The sequence below is a fragment of the Orcinus orca genome, chromosome 4 (assembly GCF_937001465.1).
Source record: "Orcinus orca chromosome 4, mOrcOrc1.1, whole genome shotgun sequence".
NCBI lineage: Eukaryota > Metazoa > Chordata > Mammalia > Artiodactyla > Delphinidae > Orcinus > Orcinus orca.
Genome location: NC_064562.1, coordinates 33,573,252 through 33,599,135, shown reverse-complemented (window position 1 = coordinate 33,599,135; position 25,884 = coordinate 33,573,252). Strand labels below are relative to the sequence as shown.

The following is a 25,884-nucleotide window of genomic DNA, read 5'->3' as shown; positions in this document are numbered from 1 at the left end:
TCCTTGTTCTTAGGAATAAAGGGACACGATGTCTGCAAATCACTCTCAAATGGTTGAAAAGAGAAGAAACTATATATATATATAAAGAGAAAACATTAAAGTAAATGGGACAAAACAATGACTGGTGAATCTGGGTAAAGAGTTTAAGTTTTCTGTATGAAATTTTATCAAAATTTAAAGTTTGAAAAATAAAAATAACAAAAGAGGCTAGAAAAGTATGCAGGAGACTATCATGATGGACTTTATAAATGCCAGACCAAGAAGTGTGACTTCTCCTAAAAGGGATAAGGGAGAAAGAAGCAGAAGAATCTGATCAATTTATTTTAGAGGACAGTCTGGTAGGAGGTTAGACTGAAGGGAAAGAAGCAAAGACTAGAAGTAGAAGAACTATTTAGGAGGTATTTTACAGTCCAAGTAAGAAATAATAAAGATCTAAATTAAGGTTGTGGGAATGGAAAAAGGTAGATTCAAGAGTTCTTTAGGAGGTAAAGTAAGAGACAGAGTGACTAGATTGTGGGGGATCAAGAAGGGGGAGGAATGTAGGATAACCCATGCCCCCTCCCTGCCCCCTACCCAATTTTTGGCTTGGGCAAGGAGAAAGACGAACATGTCACTCACCAAAGGGTAGAGCAAAGTCCTGAGAGGCACAGACTGTTTCATCCATAAATGCCAATGATTTTCAACCCTCTCTGAATCTTAGAACTACCTGGGGAACTTAAAAGTTTTAAAAGTTCACCAGGTGATTCCAACGTGTAGCTAATTGAGAACCACTGCTATAAGCAGGCACTAGACTCTTTAAACAAACAAACAAACATAAAACTTTAGTATCGGGGAGGATCTACAAGTCATTCAGTTCAACTTGTCACGCAGATTAAAACCACAAATCAGATACTATGGTACACCCATTAGAATGGCCAAATTTAGAAAGACTGACAAAACCAAGTGTTAGCAAGTATGTGGATTCTCATACACTGCTGGTGCAAGTAAAAATTGGCAAAAGCACTGTGGAAAACTTTTTGGCAGTATTTTATATTAAAGTTAAACATATGCCTATCCTATGACCCAGCAACTCCACTCCTAGGAAATATACCCAAGAAACATAATGCATGTGTCCATCATAAAACAAATACAAGAATATTCACAGCAGCTTTATCCAAAATAGCTAAAAACTGGAAACAACCCAAATGTCCATCAACGGTAGAATGGATAAAGAAGCTGTAGCATAATCATACAAAGGAGCACTACACAGCAATAAAAGAACTGCAGCTATTAAAAACAAAAAATCTCACAGACAATGTTGAGCCAATGAAGCCAGGCCCAAAGAGTACATACCATACGATTCAATTCAAAAAGAAAACCAATAAGGAACGATGACTGTAGGCAGAACAGTGGTAATCTTGGTATGAGGAAGTACTCAGTCATGATCTTGACTTCCGGTTTCGTTTCTGCATGGAAGGAGCTTGGGAGTCACCAATTCATTCTAACAACAAGTAAGAAGCTGAAGAGACTAAAAAGTCAACAACTGTTCTTGGATTCGTAAAAGGGGAGACACAGGGCACACCGCTACTCCCAAAATTGGAGAGACAGGCAAATGCAGGGAGCCATGGCTCACCACAGCAAAAAACACCTCAGGAACCAGTGCTGGGGTAGGAAAACCTGAACTGTAATCGATGAGCTGCTGGAGGCTCAGTGTGGACAATTGTGAGAATTAAAGACTCCAGGGGGACCCAGTCATAAGCAGGGTCCCACAATATTGAGTTTTGCTTCCACGAGCCAGACCAGGTTACCCCTGCAAATATCGCAGAAAAACCCCCTCATCCTTCCAGCAAGTGGTGGAGAATTGAAACCATTTTGAAATACACCAAGCATTCTGTTCTTAACAAGGCCTACCCTCAGGAGAAACCAGAACCTAACCTGCTTGGGTAAAACCAGCACCTAACAGAGATGAGGAAGGGAAATACCCAAACCCAGCACACTCTAACTATCCTGTCCCACCTAAGGGGAGGACAGAAAAACTGAAAAACGCTTGTGAAGTTCATAATCCAGAGGCACAGGCTCACTAAAAGACTGAGACCTAATCATAGGACTTACAGTGCTTCCCTCCTCCCACACCTTACCCAGATATTGCTAAAGGCCTATTTACAGCAGTTCCTCTTACCTGATACATCATGGCTGACTATAAAGGAAAAAATTACAAGGCTTCCAAAGGCAAAAAAACACAATTTGAGATCACAGAGCAAGCATCACAATCAGAAACGGCAGGGATGTTGGAATTATCAGACCAGGAATTTAAAAACAACTATGATTAGTATGCTAAGGGCTGTAATGGATAAAGTAGACAGCATGCATGAACAGATGAGCAACATAAGCAGAGATGTAGAAATTCTAAGAAAGAAGCAAAAAGAAATGCTAGAGATAAAAATCACTTAATAACAGAAATGAAGAATGCCTTTGACAGGCTTATTAGTAGACTGAACAATGACCTTGGGGTAGGCAAACATTTCTTAGGAAACAAAAAACATAAACAATAAGAGAAACACTGATAACCTGGACTTCATCAAAATTAAAAACTTCTTTTCAAAAAGACACCATTAAAAAAATGAAAAGGCAAGCCACAGATAGGGAGAACACAGATGTAAGATATGTATCTGACAAATGACTGGTATTCAAAATATATAAATAAGTCTTAAAATTCAATAAGACAACAAACAACCCAAATAAAATATGGCCCAAAATTTTAACAGACGCTTCACTAAAGAAAACAAATGAATAGCACGTAAGTGCATGAGAAGATGTTCAACATCACTAATCATCAAGGAAATGCAATTTAAAGCTACAAGAAGATACAACTATATACCCAATACAGTGGCTAAAGTTTAAAAAGACTGACAATACCAAGTGTTGGCAAAGAGTAACTGGAATTTGCATACACTGCTGGAGGAAATGTAAAAAACTACTTCACTTTGGAGAACTGTTTAGCAATTTCTTACAAAAGTAAACATACACTTGATCATATCACTCAGTCATTCTGTACCTAAGCATTCACAAGAAAAATAAAAACAAATGTCCCAAAGAGACTTGTATATGTGTATTCATAGCAGCTTTACTCTTAAGAGCCCAAAACTAGAAAAAAAAAAAAAGCCCATTAACAGGTTAATGGATAAACAAATTATAGTACATACATATAACGGAATATTCCTCAAGTGAATTACTGATGCATGCAATAACTGTTGATTAATCTCATAATATTATGCTGAGCCAAAAACAGCCAGACACAAAAAGAATACATGCTATATGATTCCATTTATACAGAACTCTAGAACACACAAAATTAATTTATCACAACGAATCAGTTGTTGCCTGGGGAGAGGGGTAGATAGGGGAGGACTGACGGCAAAGGGGCACAAGAAACTTTATCTGTATCTCGATTGTGATTATGGGTTTCCCAAGTTTATACATTTGTCAAAACTCATCGAGGAGGGGAAGATGCCGGAAAAGTAAGACGCGGAGATCACCTTCCTCCCCACCAATACACCAGAAATACATCTACACGTGGAATAACTCCTACAGAACACCTACTGAACGCTGGCAGAAGACCTCAGACCTCCCAAAAGGTAAGAAACTCCCCACGTACCTGGGTAGGGCAAAAGAAAAACGAATAAACAGAAACAAAAGGATAGGGACGGGACCTGCACCAGTGGGAGGGAGCTGTGGAGGAGGAAAGGTTTCCACACACTAGGAGCCCCTTCGCGGGCGGAGACTGCAGGTGGCGGAGGGGGGAAGCTTTGGAGCCGCGGAGGAGAACACAGCAACAGGGGTGTGGAGGGCAAAGCGGAGAGAGATTCCCGCATTGAGGATCGGTGCCGACCGGCACTCACCAGCCCGAGAGGCTTGTCTGTTCACCCGCCGGGGAGGGGCGGGGCTGGGAGCTGAGGCTCAGGCTTCAGGGAGAGGTCGGAGTGCTGGGAGAGGACTGGGGTTGGCGGTGTGAACACAGCCTGAAGGGGGTTAGTGCACCACAGTTAGCTATGAGGGAGTACGGGGAAAAGTCTGGATCTGCCAAAGAGGCAAGAGACTTGTTCTTCCCTCTTTGTTTCCTGGTGCGCGAGGAGAGGGGATTAAGAGCGCTGCTTAAAGGCGCTCCAGAGATGGGCGCGAGCCGCGGCTAAAAGCACGGACCCCAGAGATGGGCATGAGATGCTAAGGCTGCTGCTGCCGCCACCAAGAAGCCTGTGTGCGAGCACAGGTCACTATTCACACCTCCCTTCCGGGGAGCCTATGCAGCCCGCCACTGCCAGGGTCCCGGGATCCAGGGACAACTTCCCCGGGAAAACGCACGGCGCGCCTCAGGCTGGTGCAACGTCACACCGGCTTCTGCCGCCGCAGGCTCGCCCCGCACTCCGTACCCCTCCCTCCCCCCCGGCCTGAGTGAGCCAGAGTCCCCGAAGCAGCTGCTCCTTTAACCCCGTCCTGTCTGAGCGAAGAACAAACGTCCTCCGGCGACCTACACGCAGAGGCGGGGCCAAATCCAAAGCTGAGCCCCGGGAGCTGTGAGAACAAAGAAGAGAAAGGGAAATCTCTCCCAGCAGCCTCAGAAGCAGCGGATTAAAGCTCCACAATCAACTTGATGTACCCTGCGTCTGTGGAATACATGAATAGACAACGAATCATTCCAAATTGAGGAGGTGGACTTTGAGAGCAAGATTTATGATTTTTTCCCCTTTTCCTCTTTTTGTGAGTGTGTATGTGTATGCTTCTGTGTGAGATTTTGTCTCTATAGCTTTGCTTCCACAATTTGTCCTAGGGTTCTACCCGTCCGTTTATTTTTAATAATTTTTTTCTTAATAATTATTTATTTTAATAACTTTATTTTATTTTACTTTATCTTCTTTCTTTCCCTCTTTCCTTCCTTCCCTCCTTTAGACAACGAATCATCCCAAATTGAGGAGGTGGACTTTGAGAGCAAGATTTACGATTTTTTTCCCCTTTTCCTCTTTTTTGAGTGTGTATGTGTACGCTTCTGTGTGAGACTTTCTCTGTATAGCTTTGCTTCCACCATTTGTCCTAGAGTTCTTTCCGTCCATTTTTATTTTTTTTAATTTTTTCTTAATAATTATTTTTTATTTTAATAACTTTATTATATTTTATCTTACTTTATTTTACTTTATCTTCTTTCTTTCTTTTCTTCTTCCCTCCTTCCTTCCTTCCTCCCTCCCTCCCTCCTTTCCTTCTTTCTTTCCTTCCTTCCTTCCTCCTTCCTTCCTTTCTTTCCCCTTCCTTCCTTCCTTCCGTCCTTCCTCCTTCCTTCCTTTCTTCTCTTTCTTTCTTTCTTTCTTTTCTACTAATTCTTTCTTTCTACTTTATCTCCTTTTATTCTGAGCCGTGTTGATGAAAGGCTCTTGGTGCTGCAACCAGGAGTCAGTGCTGTGCCTCTGAGGTGGCAGAGCCAAATTCAGGACACTGGTCTACAAGAGACCTCCCAGCTCCACATAATATCAAACGATGAAAATCTCCCAGAGATCTCCATCTCAACACCAACACCCAGCTTCACTCAACGACCAGCAAGCTACAGTGCTGGACACCCTATGCCAAACAACTAGCAAGACAGGAGCACAACCCCACCCATTAGCACAGAGGCTGCCTAAAATCATAATAAGTCCACAGACACCCCAAAACACACCACCAGACGTGGACCTGCCCACCAGAAAGACAAGATCCAGCCTCATCCACCAGAACACAGGCACTAGTCCCCTCCACCAGGAAGCCTACACAACCCACTGAACCAACCTTAGCCACTGGGGACAGATACCAAGAACAGCGGGAACTACGAACCTGCAGCCTGCAAAGAGGAGACCTCAAACACAGTAAGATAAGCAAAATGAGAAGACAGAAAAACACACAGCAGATGAAGGAGCAAGATAAAAACCCACCAGACCTAACAAATGAGGAAGAAATAGGCAGTCTACCTGAAAAAGAATTCAGAACAATGATAGTAAAGATGATCCAAAATCTTGGAAATAGAATAGACAAAATGCAAGAAACATTTAACAAGGACCTAGAAGAACTAAAGATGAAACAAACAACAATGAACAACACAATAAATGAAATTAAAAATACCCTACATGGGATCAATAGCAGAATAACTGAGGCAGAAAAACGGATAAGTGACCTGGAAGATAAAATAGTGAAAATAACTACTGCAGAGCAGAATAAAGAAAAAAGAATGAAAAGAACTGAGGACAGTCTCAGAGACCTCTGGGACAACATTAAATGCACCAACATTCGAATTATAGGGGTTCCAGAAGAAGAAGAGAAAAAGAATGGGACTGAGAAAATATTTGAAGAGATTATAGTTGAAAACTTCCCTAATATGGGAAAGGAAATAGTTAATCAAGTCCAGGAAGCACAGAGAGTCCCATACAGGATAAATCCAAGGAGAAATACGCCAAGACACATATTAATCAAACTGTCAAAAATTAAATACAAAGAAAACATATTAAGGGAAAAACAACAAATAACACACAAGGGAATCTCCACAAGGTTAACAGCTGAACTTTCAGCAGAAACTCTGCAAGCCAGAAGGGAGTGGCAGGAAATATTTAAAGTGATGAAGGAGAAAAACCTGCAACCAAGATTACTCTACCCAGCAAGGATCTCATTCAGATTTGATGGAGAAATTAAAACCTTTACAGACAAACAAAAGCTGAGACAGTTCAGCACCACCAAATAAGCTTTACAACAAATGCTAAAGGATCTCCTCTAGGCAAGAAACACAGAGAAGGAAAAGACCTACAATAACAAACCCAAAACAATTAAGAAAATGGGAATAGGAACATACATATCGATAATTACCTTAAATGTAAATGGACTAAATGCTCCCACCAAAAGACACAGATTGGCCAAATGGATACAAAAACAAAACCCATATATATGCTGTCTACAAGATCTTGACCCACTTCAGACCTAGAGACACATACAGACTGAAAGTAAGGGGATGGAAAAAGATATCCATGCAAATGGATACCAAAAGAAAGCTGGAGTAGCAATTCTCATATCAGACAAAATAGACTTTAAAATAAAGACTATTAGAAGTTACAGAAGGGTGGGAGGGAGGGAGACGCAAGAGGGAAGAGATATGGGAACATATATATATGTATAACTGATTCACTTTGTTATAAAGCAGAAACTAACACACCATTGTAAAGCAATTATACCCCAATAAAGAAGTTAAAAAAAATAAAAAAAAAGAAGTTACAAAGAAGGACACTACATAATGATCTAGGGATCGATCCAAGAAGAAGATATAACAATTGTAATAACAATTACAATTGTATAACAATTGTATGTTGCTCCCAACATAGGAGCACCTCAATACATAAGGCAAATACTAACAGCCATAAAAGGGGAAATTGACAGTAACACATTCATAGTAGGGGACTTTAACACCCCACTTTCAACAATGGACAGATCATCCAAAATGAAAATAAATAAGGAAACACAAGCTTTAAATGATACATTAAACAAGATGGACTTAACTGATATTTATAGGACATTCCATCCAAAAACAACAGAATACATATTCTCTCAAGTGCTCATGGAACATTCTCCAGGATAGATCATATCTTGGGTCACAAATCAAGCCTTGGTAAATTTAAGAAAATTGAAATTGTATCAAGTATCTTTTCCGACCACAACGCTATGAGACTAGATATCAATTACAGGAAAAGACCTATAAAAAATACAAACACATGGAGGCTAAACAATACACTACTTAACAACGAAGTGATCACTGAAGAAATGAAAGAGGAAATTGAAAAAATACCTAGAAACAAATGACAATGGAGACACGACGACCCAAAACCTATGGGATGCAGCAAAAGCAGTTCTAAGAGGGAAATTTATAGCAATAAAACCCTACCTTAAGAAACAGGAAACCTCTCAAATAAACAACCTAAACTTGCACCTAAAGCAATTAGAGAAAGAAGAACAAAAAAACCCCAAAGTTAGCAGAAGGAAAGAAATCATAAAGATCAGATCAGAAATAAATGAAAAAGAAATGAAGGAAACGATAGCAAAGATCAATAAAATTAAAAGCTGGTTCTTTGAGAAGATAAACAAAATTGATAAACCATTAGCCAGACTCATCAAGAAAAGAAGGGAGAAGACTCAAATCAATAGAATTAGAAATGAAAAAGGAGAAGTAACAACTGACACTGCAGAAATACAAAAGATCATGAGAGATTACTACAAGCAACTCTATGCCAATAAAATGGACAACCTGGAAGAAATAGACAAATTCTTAGAAATGCAGAACCTGCCAAGACTGAACCAGGAAGAAATAGAAAATATGAACAGAATCACAAGCACTGAAATCGAAACTGTGATTAAAAATCTTCCAACAAACAAAAGCCCAGGACCAGATGGCTTCACAGGCAAATTCTATCAAACATTTAGAGAAGAGCTAACACCTATCCTTCTCAAACTCTTCCAAAATATAGCAGAGGGAGGAACACTCCCAAACTCATTCTACAAGGCCACCATCACCTTGATACCAAAACCAGACAAGGATGTCACAAAAAAGAAAACTACAGGCCAGTATCACTGATGAAAACAGATGCAAAAATCCTCAACAAAATACTAACAAACAGAATCCAACAGTACATTAAAAGGATGATACACCATGATCAAGTGGGGTTTATTCCAGGAATGCAAGGATTCTTCAATATACAGGAATCAATCAACGTGATACACCATATTAACAAATTGAAGGAGAAAAACCATATGGTCATCTCAATAGATGCAGAAAAAGCTTTCCCCAAAATTCAACACCCATTTATGATAAAAACCATGCAGAAAGTAGGCATAGAGGGAACTTTCCTCAACATAATAAAGGCCATATATGACAAACCCACAGCCAACATCGTCCTCAATGGTGAAAAACTGAAAGCATTTCCACTAAGATCAGGAACAAGACAAGGTTGCCCACTCTCACCACTCTTATTCAACATAGTTTTGGAAGTTTTAGCCACAGCAATCAGAGAAGAAAAGGAAATAAAAGGAATCCAAATTGGAAAAGGAGAAGTAAAGCTGTCACTGTTTGCAGATGACATGATACTATACATAGAGAATCCCAAAGATGCTACCAGAAAACTACTAGAGCTAATCAAAATTAATGCACAGAAATCTCTGGCATTCCTATACACTAATGATGAAAAATCTGAAAGTGAAATCAAGAAAACACTCCCATTTACCACTGCAACAAAAAGAATAAAATATCTCGGAATAAACCTATCTAAGGAGACAAAAGACCCGTATGCAGAAAATTATAAGACACTGATGAAAGAAATTCAAGATGGTACAAATAGATGGAGCGATATACCATGTTCTTGGATTGGAAGAATCAACATTGTGAAAATGACTCTACTACCTAAAGCAATTTACAGATTCAATGCAATCCCTATCAAACTACCACTGGCATTTTTCACAGAAGTAGAACAAAAAATTTAACAATTTGTATGGAAACACAAAGGACCCCAAATAGCCAAAGCAATCTTGAGAACGAAAAACGGAGCTGGAGAAATCAGGCTCCCTGACTTCAGACTATACTACAAAGCTACAGTAATCAAGACAGTATGGTACTGGCCCAAAAACAGAAGGATAGATCAATGGAACAGGATAGAAAGCCCAGAGATAAACCCACGCACATATGGTCACCTTATCTTTGATAAAGGAGGCAGGAATGTACAGTGGAGAAAGGACAGCCTCTTCAATAAGTGGTGCTGGGAAAACTGGACAGGTATATGTAAAAGTATGAGATTAGATCACTCCCTAACACCATACACAAAAATAAGCTCAAAACGGATTAAAGATCTAAATGTAAGGCCAGAAACTATCAAACTCTTAGAGGAAAACATAGGCAGAACACTGTATGACATAAATCACAGCAAGATCCTTTTTGGCCCACCTCCTAGAGAAATGGAAATAAAAACAAAAATAAACAAATGGGACCTAATGAAACTTCAAACCTTTTGCACAGCAAAGGAAACCATAAACAAGACCAAAAGACAACCCTCAGAAAGGGAGAAAATATTTGCAAATGAAGCAACTGACAAAGGATTAATCTCCAAAATTTATAAGCAGCTCATGCAGCTCAATAACAAAAAAACAAACAACCCAATCCAAAAATGGGCAGAAGACCTAAATAGACATTTCTCCAAAGAAGATATACAGACTCCCAACAAACACATGAAAGAATGCTCAACATTATTAATCATTAGGGAAATGCAAATCAAAACTACAATGAGATATCATCTCACACCAATCAGAATGGCCATCATCAAAAAATCTAGAAACAATAAATGCTGGAGAGGGTGTGGAGAAAAGGGAACACTCTTGCACTGCTGGTGGGAATGCGAATTGGTACAACCACTATGGAGAACAGTATGGAGGTTCCTTAAAAAACTACAAATAGAACTACCATATGACCCAACAATCCCACTACTGGGCATATACCCTGAGAAAACCATAATTCAAAAAGAGTCATGGGGCTTCCCTGGTGGCACAGTGGTTGAGAGTCCGCCTGCCGATGCAGGGGACACGGGTTCGTGCCCTGGTCCAGGAAGATCCCACATGTCGCGGAGCGTCTGGGCCCGTGAGCCATGGCCGCTGAGCCTGCGCGTCCAGAGCCTGTGCTCCGCAACGGGAGAGGCCACAACAGTGAGAGGGCCGCGTACCGCAAAAAAAAAAAAAAAAAAAAAAAAAAAACCCAAAAAGAGTCATGTACCAAAGTGTTCATTGCAGCTCTATTTACAATAGCCCAGAGATGGAAACAACCTAAGTGTCCATCATTGGATGAATGGATAAAGAAGATGTGGCACATATATACAATGGAATATTACTCAGCCATAAAAAGAAACGAAATTGAGCTATTTCTAATGAGGTGGATGGACCTAGAGTCTGTCATACAAAGTGATGTAAGTCAGAAAGAGAAAGACAAATACCGTATGCTAACACATATATATGGAATTTAAGAAAAAAAATGTCATGAAGAACCTAGGGGTAAGAGAGGAATAAAGACACTGACCTACTAGAGAATGGACTTGATGATATGGGGAGGGGGAAGGGTAAGCTGTGACAAAGCGAGAGAGAGGCACGGACATATATACACTACCAAACGTAAAATAGATAGCTCGTGGGAAGCAGCCGCATAGCACAGGGAGATCAGCTCAGTGCTTTGTGACCACCTAGAGGGGTGGGATAGGGAGGGTGGGAGGGAGGGAGATCCAAGAGGAAAGAGATATGGGAACATATGTATATGTATAACTGATTCACTTTGTTATAAAGCAGAAACTAACACACCATTGTAAAGCAATTATACTCCAATAAAGATGTAAAAAAAAAAATTCATCAAACTGCGTATTTTAAATGGATGCATTTTATCATATGCAAAATTTACTTCAATAAACTGTCAATTTTTTTTAAGGGTGAATTCCATTCTACTATCTCTAAGGACAGAGGATCTGTTTTGCCTGAAAGCCCAAAATCCACCCTCAGGAAGACCATACCAGTCTGATGGGGGGAGGCATATGGCCCTGATCATGATCTTCCTTGCCCACCTACAAGAAGAACGGACTTGCAGCTCTACAACCCAGTAGCAAATAAAGTTTGTCACCTTCCAAAATATGTGTTCATGACAAAAATAAATTAGGTCAATACCCTCTCACTATAAAAATTACTGCAGAATCCTTATTGTCATTTACAGACATATATTCCGTTTGATCCAGAGTCTGAAAATTCACAAGCACTTGCCTCTAAGAGAATATCTAAAAAATGGCAGAGCATTAAAAAAATCCCTCTGTTCCTCAGATCCAGTGTCCCTCATCCTAGATCTTCTAAGGCAGCCATAGAGGCAATGACTGGTTTGCCAAGTCAGACTTTTAGCCAAGTACTGTGTATATCTCATTCTCCTGGCTGCCCAGCCACAGTCCCCCACAATGTTGGGGAAAGCCTCCACATAAGTCTGGGGAAAGGCAGAGCCTGCTTCTTATTATATAAAAGCTCAAAACACCATATAATCAAGCAACTATCTGGAGCCAGATTACTTGGGTTCAATCCCTGGCTCCTCCACATACTAGCTATGTAAACTTCCTAAAATTCTCTTTCCTCATCAGTAAAATGATAATAGTATTGTGCCTACCTTACGATGTTGTTGTGAGGATAAAATAAAATATAAAGTACTTAGAAAAGTATCTGGCATATAATAAGTGGTATATAGGTTACATTATAATTATTTGTTTCCCAAACTCTGGGGGCACTGCCATATGACCTTGGTTCTGCCAAATCAAAGGCACTTGCCCCAGACCTGGAATCAGAAACTAGCGATAACAAGAAAGAGGAATGATGAGGAACTCACTCTGGGGCACCCACACCTGTAGTGAGACCAAATGCCTTCAGCAGTGGCCACAGCACCAGGGGCAGAACCCAGTCACCAGAGCTAGTCACCAGAGTCCTGGCAGTGCGAGGTGCTAGGGCCAGTGCTAAGCAATGGCAGCGACAGTGCCCTCACTGAAATCGTGCTGAACTGTGATTTGGAGCATACTCCCAGATATGGAGCATGCATACTGGTTTTCCAACCTTCCAGTAAGCTACATCAGATCCTCTTAGCAAATGTCTTTTCTATGTAAGTGAGCTGGAGTTGGTTTCATTTGCTTGCAACATAAGAGCCTGACAGCTGACCTGCAAAAAGTGGATAAATGTGAAAAGGTCTTATATTATCTTTATGAGTGCTTCTGCATACCAAGTGATAACTATGAAATGGTCTAGAAACTTTTGAGAATGTTAGTGAACAAGTTAGCTATGGAACTTGTTTGATACCTTCATGATTCCCTAATCTAATATGCCAATAATAACCAAAAAGCTGACCTTAATTAACTACCTTCTACATGCCAGGCACTGTGCTAATAATAAGCACATTACAGGAAATATTTCATTTAACCCTCACAACTGCCCTGTAAAGTAGATAAGATTTTCCCAATTTTACAGATGAGAAAACTGAGGGCTAGGAAGGTTAAAGAATTTAAATAATGTATCCTCTTGCAAATGGAGCCCTACCAGAATAGTAAGAGCTAACAATGAGTACATACCAAGTGTCAGGCACTGTTCTATACGTTTTTCACATACTAACTGATTTAATTCTAATTATGCATTAACTCATTCAAACCCACCACAACTCGCAAACCTAGATACCATTGTTATTCCTGTTTTACAGGTAAGAGAACACAAAGATTAAGAAATATGCTTAATGACATGCAGCTAGCAAGTGATGAACTGGGATTCAAATCTGGCAGTCCGGCTTCAGAGACCTTATTTTTAACCTCGACATTATACTGCCTCCCTAAAGGTGACTGAAATACATCAATGGGCCATGCCAACCAATATATATGCCTTCAGATATTTATGAGTCAAACGTACTGCTTTCTTGATGTTGACTTGTACCGTTGTTCCTTCTGTTTCCATATCAACCTGCGCTACTCTAACTGTGCTACTTGTCTTAATCTGACCCTTCACTTCCAACAATTCAAGATTGAAGCAACAGCCTCCAATTATATCATTATTGCTGCCATTTGCTAATAACAGAGCCCTAGAGACAGCTGTGTCCAGGAACTTCCTACTCCTAGCTGTGGGAGGTTGCAGAATTAAACTAGGACATCTGGGAATCAGGAGCTTCAGGATATGGACTAAGCCTGATGCTGCAAATGGCATCAGCTGCCAGAAAATATGCATCTTATTATTGATCCTGATAACTCCTTGGTTAGCAATTGGGGTCAATTTTAGTACCCATCCCCCCAAACAACGTCTAGGGACATTTCTGGTTGTTATAGCTGGGGATGGTGTGCTACTGGCTTCTTGAAGGTACAGGCCAGGAATGTTGCTAGAGGTCCTACAATGCACAGGATAATCCCCCACAATAAAAAATCATATAGCCAAATATGCCACAGAGTCAAGGCTGAAAAACTCTGTAAATAGCCTGATGCTATAAACTGCTTCTTACAATAGCAGGCCCAATGGGTCTTAATACTTACTCAGTTTATCAAATTACCCAAGACATTTTTCACAGAAGTAGAACAAATAATCCTAAAATTTATATGGGACCACAAAAGAACCAGAATTGCCAAAGCAATCCCAAGGAAAAAGAACAACGCTGAAGGCATAACCCTCCCAGACTTCAGACAATACTATAAAGCCACAGTAATCAAAACAGTGTGGTATTGGCACAAAAACAGACACATGGATCAATGAAACAGAATAGAGAGCCCAGAAACAAACCCATACACCTATGGTCAATTAAGCTTTAACAAAGGAGGCAAGAATGTACAGTGGAGAAAAGACAGTCTCTTCAGCAAACGGTACTGGGAAAGCTGGACAGCCTCATGTAAATCAATGAAGTTAGAACACACCCTCACACCATACACAAAAAAACTCAAAATGGCTTAAAGACTTAAATATCAGACATGACACCATAAAATTAGAAGAGAACACAGGCAAAACATTCTCTGACATAAATTGTACCAATGGTTTCTTAGCTCAGTCTCCCAAAGCAATAGAAACGAGAGCAAAAATAAACGAGTGCGACCTAATCAAACTTATAAGCTTTTGCACAGCAAAGGAAACCATAAACAAAATGAAAAGACAACCTACGGACTGGGAGAAAATATCTGAAAATGATGTGACCAATAAGGGCTTAATTTCCAAATTATACAAACACCTCATACAACTCAGTAACAAAAAAACAAACAACCCAATCAAAAAATGGGGAGAAGACCTAAGTAGACATTTCTCCAAAGAAGATATACAGATGGCCAACAGGCACATGAAAAGATGCTCAACATCACTAATCATTAGAGAAATGCAAATCAAAACTACAATGTGGTACCACCTCACACCAGTCAGAATGGCCATCATCAAAAAAATCTACAAACAACAAACGCTGGAGAGCGTGTGGAGAAAAGGGAACTCTCCTGCACTGTTGGTGGGAATGTAAATTGATACAGCCACTATGGAGAACAGTATGGAGGTTCCTTAAAAAACTAAAAATTGAGTTGCCATATGATCCAGCAACCCCACTCCTGGGTATATATCCAGAGAAAACTATAATCTGAAAAGATACATGCACCCAATGTTCACAGCAGCACTATTTACAATAGCCAGGACATGGAAACAACCTAAATGTCCAGTGACAGATGAATGGATAAAGAAGATGTGGTGTATATATACACAGTGGAATACTAGCCGTAAAAAAGAATGAAATAATGCCATTTGCAGCAACATGGATGGACCTAGAGATTATCATACTGATGTAACTCAGAAAGAGGAACACAAATACCATAAGATATCACTTATATGCAGAACCTAAAATATGACACAAATGAACATATTTATGAAAAAGAAACAAACTCAGAGACATAGAAAACAAACTTATGGTTACCAAAGGGGAAACGGGGTGGGGGAGGGATAAATTAGGAGTTTGAGATTGACAGATACAAACTACTATATATAAAATAAACAACAAGGTCCTCTGTATAGCACAGGGAACTACATATAATATCCTGTAATAAACCATAATGGAAAAGAATATGAAAAAGAATATGTATCTATATGTATAACTGAATCACTCTGCTGTACACCAGAAACTAACATAACATTGTAAATCAACTATACTTCAATTAAAAACATAACTTACTTTAATGTCATAAATGTAACCCATTTCAAAGCAAGACCAACTGCACTGGGGGAGGATAACTCCCGCATGCCCTCCTTGGGTGCACCACTTAACACTATCCATCACTCCAGAGAACTTTCTCAACACTGCAATAGCTATAACATGGCTCATAACACTGCTGATAGTCTGACCCCTACCCACTTCTCCAGCCACTTCTCAGACCATATTCTTCCCTAACTTTCTCCGTACTGGCCAACTAAATGTCTGCTCACTTCATGGTGCACAGTAACCCTTCTCCCTGTAAATTCAACTCCTAGTCTATGGCCTTTTCTGTAGCTGCCCAAGACCAAAGCTAAAAGAAAAAAGCTCACGTAATTTTTCCTGGCACTACTTATGTTTTTCAAATCCTGAAAATATACCTTGACATTAACATTATAAAAGGCTTTACATTTGACAATCAGCATCTATGGGTGAACACTTAATGGAAAATAAAAGATTCAACATTAACAAAAATTCGCCCAAAGACTAAGAATCTATCTTAATAATGCAAGAGAAGGATACTGGAAATAAGTTTCTTGATGTTATCAATATATTACATTAGGAATGGTAAAACCTAATTTCTAAAATGCTTATTAGAAAAAAATAAAAACTTTCTAGAAAGGATGTAAAAGAACTTGTCTTAGCCTTAATCAGACTTCTGAAACAATACAAGGCATCACATCTTCTAAAACACACATATTTAACATTGTTCTTTAATCCAATTTACCACTGAGCTGGTAAAAATAAAGTAGTATAATAATAAGCTTAAAGTTTTTCCAATTGTTTCTTACATCTACCATTTTTTTAAAAAGTTATTTGAAAATTCATTGAAAAGCACTATGAAATATTTCTAATGCTCAGTAAGTATTTTGTTCTGCTATCAAGTAGTTCTTCTAATTTAAAGGACTGAATTCTTAATTTCAGTCAAATCTAGACAAAAGAGCAGTGAATAAACAGTGTGGGGAAAAAAAAAGAAAAGGGAAGCTACAAATATTCAACCCTAATTGTTCTAGTTATGGTTTCAGACAATGAAGGTCGCAGTGCTTAGTGAACTAATTATGTATGTCAACAGAGACCATATTTTGTTCTAAAACCAAAAAGCACAAATGCCTTCTGTGTCAGATGAAATTATTTAGATTTTTGCTTGCCTACAAAAAAAGAAAGCAATTCCATTAAACTCATAATTCAGTCTTTGACATTTCCCCCTATATTAGTAAAAATATGACCTTTAAAAACTGGTTAATGTATTTATAGCAAAGTTAATTTAACATGGTTCAAAAGTATTAGGTGAATAAGCCTACCCGTGAGGTCTCAAGATAACTAACCAAGGTGTCAGGAGACACAGATTTAAGGGCCAGCTCTGCCACTTTTTTATAAGTTTACAGAAGTCACTGTACTTCCCTAAGTTTCAATGTCCTCATTTATAAAATGAGATTCTTAACTTCACCTATATATCATACAGCTATTATAAGAATCAAATATGAAATTGCTTGGCAAACTGAAAACGTTATAAAGATGTTATAATTATAGCACATTGATTTCGGCTAAGGACAAATATTGGAGTGGTCCCATCAACACTAGCATTTACCAGCATAGCTACTCCTCCTAACTGTCACTATGGGTACCCTAAATACATTTCTCTAAAACAGAACAATATCAAGACAGAGCTGAAATATGGTTACAAATGTTATCATCTTTGGCCAAGTTCTTTTTTTTTCCTTCTTGGCAATTTCATGATTTTAAAAGGAAGATGATCCTACATAAGGATGGATAAAGCAATGTGGTCAAGTCCAAATAATTACTGAATCTGGATGATTAATATGTGGTAATTCATTTACCACTTCACCTTTATTTCATACGTTGCAAATTTTTCTTAACTGATGTTTTAATCTACTAGTATCAACACCTATTTGTCTTATATTTTCAACCGCTTGCTACTCGAATACTGCATTTCAGGTCTCCCAAGTTTCTCACCTTCTGCCTGTCATTCTCATTTCTGGGTCAAGCCAATCTTAGCCACTAGCTACCACTTGAACCGCATTTCCTCCCACTCTTCCCTCACTGACCCTCAGTTCCAGCCAGAGTTCTCACTGCTATTCCTCAAACATACCAATCTTATTTTTGCCCTTGCCTTTGCTCTCTCTGGAAGGTTCTTACTCCCAGATTTTCACATGACCCTTCCTCATTTCATTTAGGTTTCTGCTCAAACAGAAAGGGCCTTCCCTGACCAACTGATGTAAATTAGCACACTTCATCACTCTTTAGCCCCTTATCCTGCTTTACAGCAGTAAAGACTACTTTACATTATATTATAAAATAATTTATGCATATGTTACGTATATATTTAACATGTCTGTCTCCCTCCCCAATATGTTTACAACATAAAAGTCAACTCCTCCGGACACTCACAATCCTTCCATGACCTGAACTATGTTCTTCCCACTTATTATGCTTCTTCAGATACCCTATTAAATCAAACTTAATTACTCACACTTCCCCATACACGTCTCTCAATTTCCTTTCTCTACGACTCAGCCCAAGCTGTGACCATCATCATCCACATACTCAAATTCTACCCACACTGTAAGAAACAGTTTAAACACCACCTTTACTGATATTCCTGGCTGATACTCCTCTGAACTGCCACAGTTCTTCATCGGTACCACTCTAAAGGCATTATTATTCTACATTTTATTTATTTTAAAATTTCCTCTAATAATCAACATGCAGCTTGAGTGCAGGATCTAAACGAATTCACTTTTAGACCTCTGGGTTACTTACATAAAAGAGGAATGGAAATATTTGTATATTTTTTCTTGGATATTAGAAGTAAGTATATGTATTAGTGTTACTGTATCAAAGGGCAGACAGAAAAGGAGAATTCATGCAATAATCCTAAGATACACTAATAAATACCTAACACAACTACTTTGCTTTCTTTCCTTTTTTATTGTTGTTAAAAATACACTTGTTTTCCCAACTTCCTTGCTGCCATCTTTACATAATTTTTTCCTATTAAGTTTCTTACATTTACTCATCTTTCCCACTTTTCTTTGGGTTCAAATCATAGCTCTTTTCCTCATCAGCCATGTTAACCCTTCCAGGTCTCTGTTGCCTAATCTACAGAATGAGGGAGAAAACCTCAACTGCAAGCAGGTTATTATAGTATTAAATGAGATAATATATCTCATAAAACCCAGTATAGTGCCTGGCACCTAACAGGCTCTCAGTGAATGGTGCCTATTTGGCTATTGTTTCTTCTACAGATATAGAAGCTGCAGGTTTTAAACACATTTCAGGGTGTAAAGTTTGAAATTTAAAAATACAAAAACAAAATCCACCTTTTTCTGCTCTAATCAAGACTGGAATAGAGTACAAAGCAAGCCAAGCTCACGTTTTCTTCTTTTTTAATTCAAAAAGAAAAAAAACCCCAAACAACTGATGTCATTAAAAAAAAATGAGAAGAAGAAAGTGTTTTTATAGTCACTGATAGGATGGATATCCTAATGAAAACATCATTTGATTGAGAGGAAATCACCTGGATTCTGCAATTAACTAGCTGAGTGATCCTGCACAAAGGCAATTCACCTGACAGAACCTAAAATGAACCTTAAGTCCCTTCTTGTTCAGGGTTGATACTGTTTTTGGCTCAGTTCAAAATGCTGGAGTTTTTGTTGTTGTTGTTTTGTTTTGCTCTTAAAGAAATGAAAACTATCATCCAGGTCATCATATTCTATTCCTAAGAAACCAGTATCCATATATCATTTATACTAGTGGTGTGAGGATTAATTCATTCTTCAAACTGACCATCAGTGATGTGCCAACCTCTGCTAGGATTAGCCTGAATTACTGAAAAGTCCAATGTATAGAACATTTAATTAAGAGTTAATGACCATAATATATAGAGAGTTATAATAGATTAAAAGATGGGACTTCCCTGGTGGCACAGTGGTTAAGAATTTGCCTGCCAATACATGGGACACAGGTTTGATCCCTGGTCCAGGAAGATCCCACATGCCGCGGGGCAACTAAGCCCACATGCCACAACTACTGAGCCTGCGCTCTAGAGCCTGGGAGCCACAACTACTGAGCCCACGTGCCACAACTACTGAAGCCCGCACACCTGGAGCCCGTGCTCCGCAACGAGAGAAGCCACCGCAAATGAGAGAAGCCCACGCACCACAACGAAGAGTAGTCCCCGCTTGCAGCAACTAGAGAAAGCCTGCACGCAGCAATGAAGACCCAACGCAAAAAATTTAAAAATATAAATATATATACACATATATTAAGAGAAGAACTCTTATAAGCAAATCTGACCCCAAAATGTTTTCATCAAGGATATTGAAAAAAGAAGATTTAAGTTAGTAGAATAATAATACTGATAAATGGGGAATTTTTAAGTTACAGAATATTCCTAAATCCTACTTTGGTTAACTGCAAACTCATACAATGCTTTTAAATTTGGGTATAAATTCAGATTATACTCATACACCTGGCCCTTTTTTTTTATTATTACAATATTCCCTGTGGATGCTGCACATTTGGGCATGGCTAAAAGCACAGGGAATGCCTAATATGAATTATAAGGTTAATTTACAGACAAATTTGAATTATTTGGCAGTGGATTCCTTCAGATCACTGTCATCCAGCCTTAACTCTCCTGAGCAGATTTCTAGTTTAGCATCTATTGGTGTGACATTCACATAGAAGAAACTCATAGTGGTAAACCACAAAGGGAATACTTTCATTTATTATGATGAGTCCCATCACTGACAGCGCTGCCAATCCTTCCTGTAGTTCACAAGCATTAAACTTCCTCTGACCATCTCTCAACAGTACAGATTCAGAGATCTGATCATAAAAAATCAAATCCATGAGTTAAGACAAATACGGTATACATAATTCCCTAGGTTCTCAGAACTAAATATAACTACAACACTGCTTTGACAAATGGTAAACAGCCAAACTATTTTATTTTTATTTTTTTGATTTATTTATTTATTTATTTATTTTTGGCTGCGTTGGGTCTTTGTTGCTGTGCGCAGGCTTTCTCTAGTTGCGGTGAGCGGGGCCTACTCTTTCTTGCGGTGCGTGGGCTTCTCATTGCGGTGGCTTCTCTTGTTGCAGAGCACGGGCTCTAGGCACGCGGGCTTCAGTGGTTGTGGCATGCGGGCTCAGTAGTTGCAGCTCGCGGGCTCTAGAGCACAGGCTCAGTAGTTGTGGCACACGGGCTTAGTTGCTCTGTGGTATGTGGGATCTTCCCGGACCAGGGATCAAACCCGTGTCCCCTATATTGGCAGGCAGATTCTTAACTACTGCACCACCAGGGAAGTCCCAGCCAAACTATTTTAAATCACAAAGAATCCTGAATCCTTCACAGATAATACATATTTTGCCAACCAGAACTCATCTTTGACTTTTGGGCGAAAAATAAATTATCCGGCTCTAAACCCTACATTAAAGTCTGTCACACAGACTCAGCATCTTGGAGTGATGATGAAACACTGTGGCTAGCACTATGCCCACATACACAGTCGGCAAACTGGTTCAGAAACACTGCAACTGGAGCTGGAAGAACCCATGTTGTGTTCCAGCCTTGCCGGCTACTCTAACTCAGACACTACCTCTGTGAAAGTTAAATATGATCAACAAATAAATGGGGGAGATAATGGTTGTTCTACTTGCCTAACTGAATTGTATCAAATCAGTCTAAGGATCAAGGCGGGACAATTAAGAAAGTGCTACTCTGTAAATCTTTAAGCACTATAAATTTGAGAGATGTTACTAGGATTAGGTGTTCAAAAAAGCATCTGATGAATTCAATATAAAATTAACTTCTTAACATCTTTCTACTCTAATGAGCTAGAACAGTGGTTCTTAGGTGGTATATATTAGAATCACCTGTAGAATTTCCAAAAAGAACACACACACACACACACACACACACACACACACACACACACACACACACACACACACACACACACACACACACACACACACACACACACACACACACCCCTTGGTGTCTATCACTACAGACTCAGATTTAGTGAGTCTGAAGTAAAGTCCAGAACTCAGTATTTTTTTTAAACACTACATTTGGATTCTGATGCATAATTAACTAGAGAGAGAATATGGGAGTAGGTGAGTGCAAATGTGAACCAATTACCACTGTTATTTCAACAGAAACTTCATTTCATATTTAAACTTAAAACTATAGTTCGACCAGACTTTTATGTTGATTTTTACGGGACAGGTATACTCTAAAATTTCATATGCCCAAAGGCAAATGTTAACTTACTTCCAATTATGAAGAAATAGCTCTCTCTCCTCCCACCCCTTTCCTGTGTCTATGTGTATAGAAGAGTTTATTTAGAATGGCACATATTTAGACAAACTAAGTTAATTTGGACAGTCTAAATTTGATTGATATGGGTTGACTTTAAAAAAACAATATAAATACCACCCATTCACCTCAGAATTAGACTTGACTTCTTCTGTGGCTGGTTTAGATGTACCAAGAGTTGTAGTATCATTGCTGCAGTCAGACATACCTAAAAGTAAAATGTGTTAAGCACACATTAAATAATTTAGTTAAAAGAGCTATATCACCTTACCGATATTCTTACAAATATTCCACAACATAAATCATTTATTTGCAGTCAGAATTTGTTTTGCAAAACTATCTATAACCACATGAGTATCTATTGATTATAACAAACAATTCTAAAAACAGACAAAAATTCAGGAAAAGTTTTTATGCAAAATGTAAAAACACATACCTCAGTGACTAAAAAATAATTTCATAAAATCATTTTAGATATGAAACAATTTAAAAGATCAGAGTGTCAACTTGATTTGCTAGATGAAAAAACTGAGATCAAAAATGTCAAAATATCCAAAGATAAAGCCAAAATATTAGTTATTCATGGCCTATATAAAATCAAAGTTTCAGAACAGAACTCAGACATCTTCCAACTCTCTGACCAGTGCTCTTTAGAACCGATAACAGATGTGACTGCTCATTGTCAAAGTCAAACACTATACTCAGATTTCATTCAATAAAACTTTAATGTGCTACTTCTGCTTCTAACTTATTCAACAACATTTAGAGAATGCCAACTACATGTGAAGAATTCTGCTAGGCACTAAGGAGAAAGAAAAGTAAAATCTAATTCAGGTTATAAGAGCATAATGCCCTCCATATCTGCAGGTTCAAACAAAGATCAAATATATTTGAAAAAAGAATTCCAGAAAGTTCCAAAAAGCAAAACTTGAATTTGCCATGCAGCAGTAACTATTTATATAACACTTACATTATATTATATATTATAAGTAATGTAGAGAGGATTTAAAGTATATGGGAGGATGTGCATAGGTTATATGCAAGTACTATACCATTTTATAAGGGACTTGAGCATCTGCAGATTTTGTTATCTGTGGGTGTACTAGAACCCATACCCCATATATAGCGAGGGCGACTGTACTCTGAATCTAATCAAGGAGACAGATAAATAAGTACAAAACACCATATTAGGTACTATAATGTACAGAAGCAAAGTTTTACTCATGAAAATACAATGGAGGGAACAATTTTATTGTTCACAAATCAAATCCAATACCCCATTAAGAAACTAATACAACATGAACAAGTGGGATTTATTCCAGGAATACAAGGCTGTTCAATTAAGAAAGCTATTAATATATAATATATTCATAAATATAAGGGGAAAAAACATGGTTTTCTATGTAGATGTTGAGAAATCTATTGACAGAATTCAATACCCATTCATAATTCAATACTCAAGGAAAAAGGAATTAAGGGAGATGTCTTCAACATGATACACGCTTTAATCCTACAACCATTATTTTATTTAATAAAGAAATAACAGAGGCATTTCCACTACGAACAGGAACAATGCAAAGGAACCCACCATTTCTGCTACTATTCAACACTGAACTAGAGGTATTAGCCAATCCAAGTAGACAAACCAATTAGAAGAATAATAGGTAAAGAAGTAAAACTATTTCTTTTTGCAGATGATATGATAGTACACCTGAAAAACTCCAAAGACTCAATGGTAAAACTAACTAAAAATTAAAAGAATTCAGTGAAAAAGTAGGATAAAAAACTAACATACAAAAGGAGTTTGGGATTAACATATACACACTACTATACACAAAATAGATAACCAACAAGGACCCACTGTATAGCACAGGTAACTATACTCAATATTTTGTAATAACCTATAAGGGGAAAGAATCTGAAAAAGAATATATATATATAATATAATATATATATGAATCACTTTGCTGTACACCTGAAACTAACAGAACATTGTAAATCAACTATATTTCAATTAAAAAAAACTCAACAACTTTTGAACTGTTATTGAAAAACAATAATCAGTGGACATAAAGGCCGAGAAAAATCCCGTTTACAATTACAACAAAGATACATGAAGGATACATGAAAATACATGTTTCTGCTCATTGGAACAAAAGAAATACAAGAAGAATAAACCAGGAACTAAAGAGATAGGTTACCTACAGGGAGAGGTGGGAAAAGAGTGTAAAAAAAAGTAGGAAATGGGAACAAAGTAGCAGGAATATGGAAGGAGTGACACTTCTCTGAATATATAGTTTTAAATAATTCTGACTCTTAGAACCATAGAAATTTTCACATACCCTTCATAAAAAAAAAATAAAACCAACCAGAATTTGAGAGGAATTCAAACAGTAAAAAATCACTAACACATGAAACCAACTGTATTAGAAATGAATAACCCAGGAAAGGGAAGGGGGAAGCAGGGAAGAGGGAAAGGGGAAGGTAGGGCAAAAGGGGATGGGGGCAGAGAGAGAGAAGAAGGGGAGGGGGAGTAGAGGGGAAGGGGAGGGAAAGGAAGAGCAGGAGAAAAGAGTATCTTGACTGGACACCATGAGGCTAAAGACAAAAAGAATTATACACAAATTCTGTTAATATAGTTAGTAAAAGTATTTCTCACAGGGGTATAGGTTAGTAATTCTTAAAGTACTTTATGTATGTAACAGAACAGAACAAATATGTAAATAGAATGTAGATATTGAGAATTTGGTTTCTCACTGCTAGAGAAAAAAGTAATAAAGAAAGGAGAAATGCTAAATAAACCCTGTGGTACTGGACTGGAATCAGAGTTATCAGTATAAACACATGGTTTTTAATATGTGTGTGTCCATATTCATGTATATATATTTGTTATACACATACATATGCATGTATGTATAGGTTTCCTAGCTTTGTCCACTGAGAGGACCTAGAAGCAGTGATACCCAGTAACTATGAGTACACTTGGTGCTCAAATCTTGGTCTCTAAACACCATTCTCCAATAAAAGGAACCACAACTCTTAAGGAAAAGTGGTTGATTCTAATACTGCGGCAAGGAAAATACAAGAGGAGCCTGGGACATTTTTCTGGTGTCAGAAAATAAGAAAAAATTCAAAAGAGGACAGGGGCTTGTCGAAAGAAAAAAGCACCCAACCTGAAGGCTCCTAATGGCCAATCCTGAGACATCTTGAGCAAGAAATAATGACAGTACTGAATTGAAACTCCTAGAATAAAACAAATATTAATGAATCCATACTGATAGAAATAAATAATCAAATAAATAGGTAAATGGGGGTAAAGTGACAATTCCTCACAACAGAATCTCAATTAATAAACACAGAAAAGAAAGAGAAAACCAGAACTCTCCACCAGGCAAACATCACAGTAATAAGTGTTGCAGAAAGATTCACTGATGGATGCTAAAATTAGAGAGCAAAAGTTTGATGAGAAACAGCATTTACATAATCTCCAATATCTCCCACAAGGTACTTAACTGAAAAAAGAAAGACAGTTAAGTGGAGAAACTCACAGTTCACAGTGAAGAGACTCAGCAGATCTAACTTAACTAATAGTAAGACATATCAAGAGCATAATCCCTGATACATTGCACTGAAAAGGACAACATTATTTTTTGTGGTATTCTTCCCCCAAATGCATTAACTCAGTCCAATCATGAGAAAACACTGGACAAACCCAAACTGAGGAACATTCTACAAAATAACTGACCAGTTCTCTTCAAAGTGTCATGGTCGTGAAGAC

General features: G+C 38.2%; 1 protein-coding gene and 1 long non-coding RNA gene across 9 annotated transcripts in view; one reads left to right on the top strand and one right to left on the bottom strand.

The window, feature by feature from the left end:
* The window catches only part of ARFIP1 (ADP ribosylation factor interacting protein 1), a 133,908-nt gene that overhangs the window by 95,228 nt on the left and 12,796 nt on the right, over window positions 1–25,884 (bottom strand). For 6 of the 8 annotated variants that reach the window (XR_004476169.2, XM_033403433.2, XM_049709117.1 and 3 more), the window contains exon 2: window positions 22,235–22,314. The exons of the other annotated variants lie outside the window; for them this stretch is intronic. Coding sequence is in view for 5 of the 6 variants with exons in the window: in XM_033403433.2 (XP_033259324.1) it covers window positions 22,235–22,312 (78 nt within the window). In the remaining variant the exon portion in view is untranslated. The remainder of the gene's footprint in view (window positions 1–22,234; window positions 22,315–25,884) is intronic. 8 annotated transcript variants of the gene reach the window in all.
* LOC125964229 (uncharacterized) overlaps window positions 3,837–25,884 on the top strand; it is a 165,427-nt gene continuing 143,379 nt past the window's right edge. The window contains exon 1 of the long non-coding RNA XR_007477008.1: window positions 3,837–3,953. This is a non-coding gene — a long non-coding RNA (uncharacterized LOC125964229). The remainder of the gene's footprint in view (window positions 3,954–25,884) is intronic.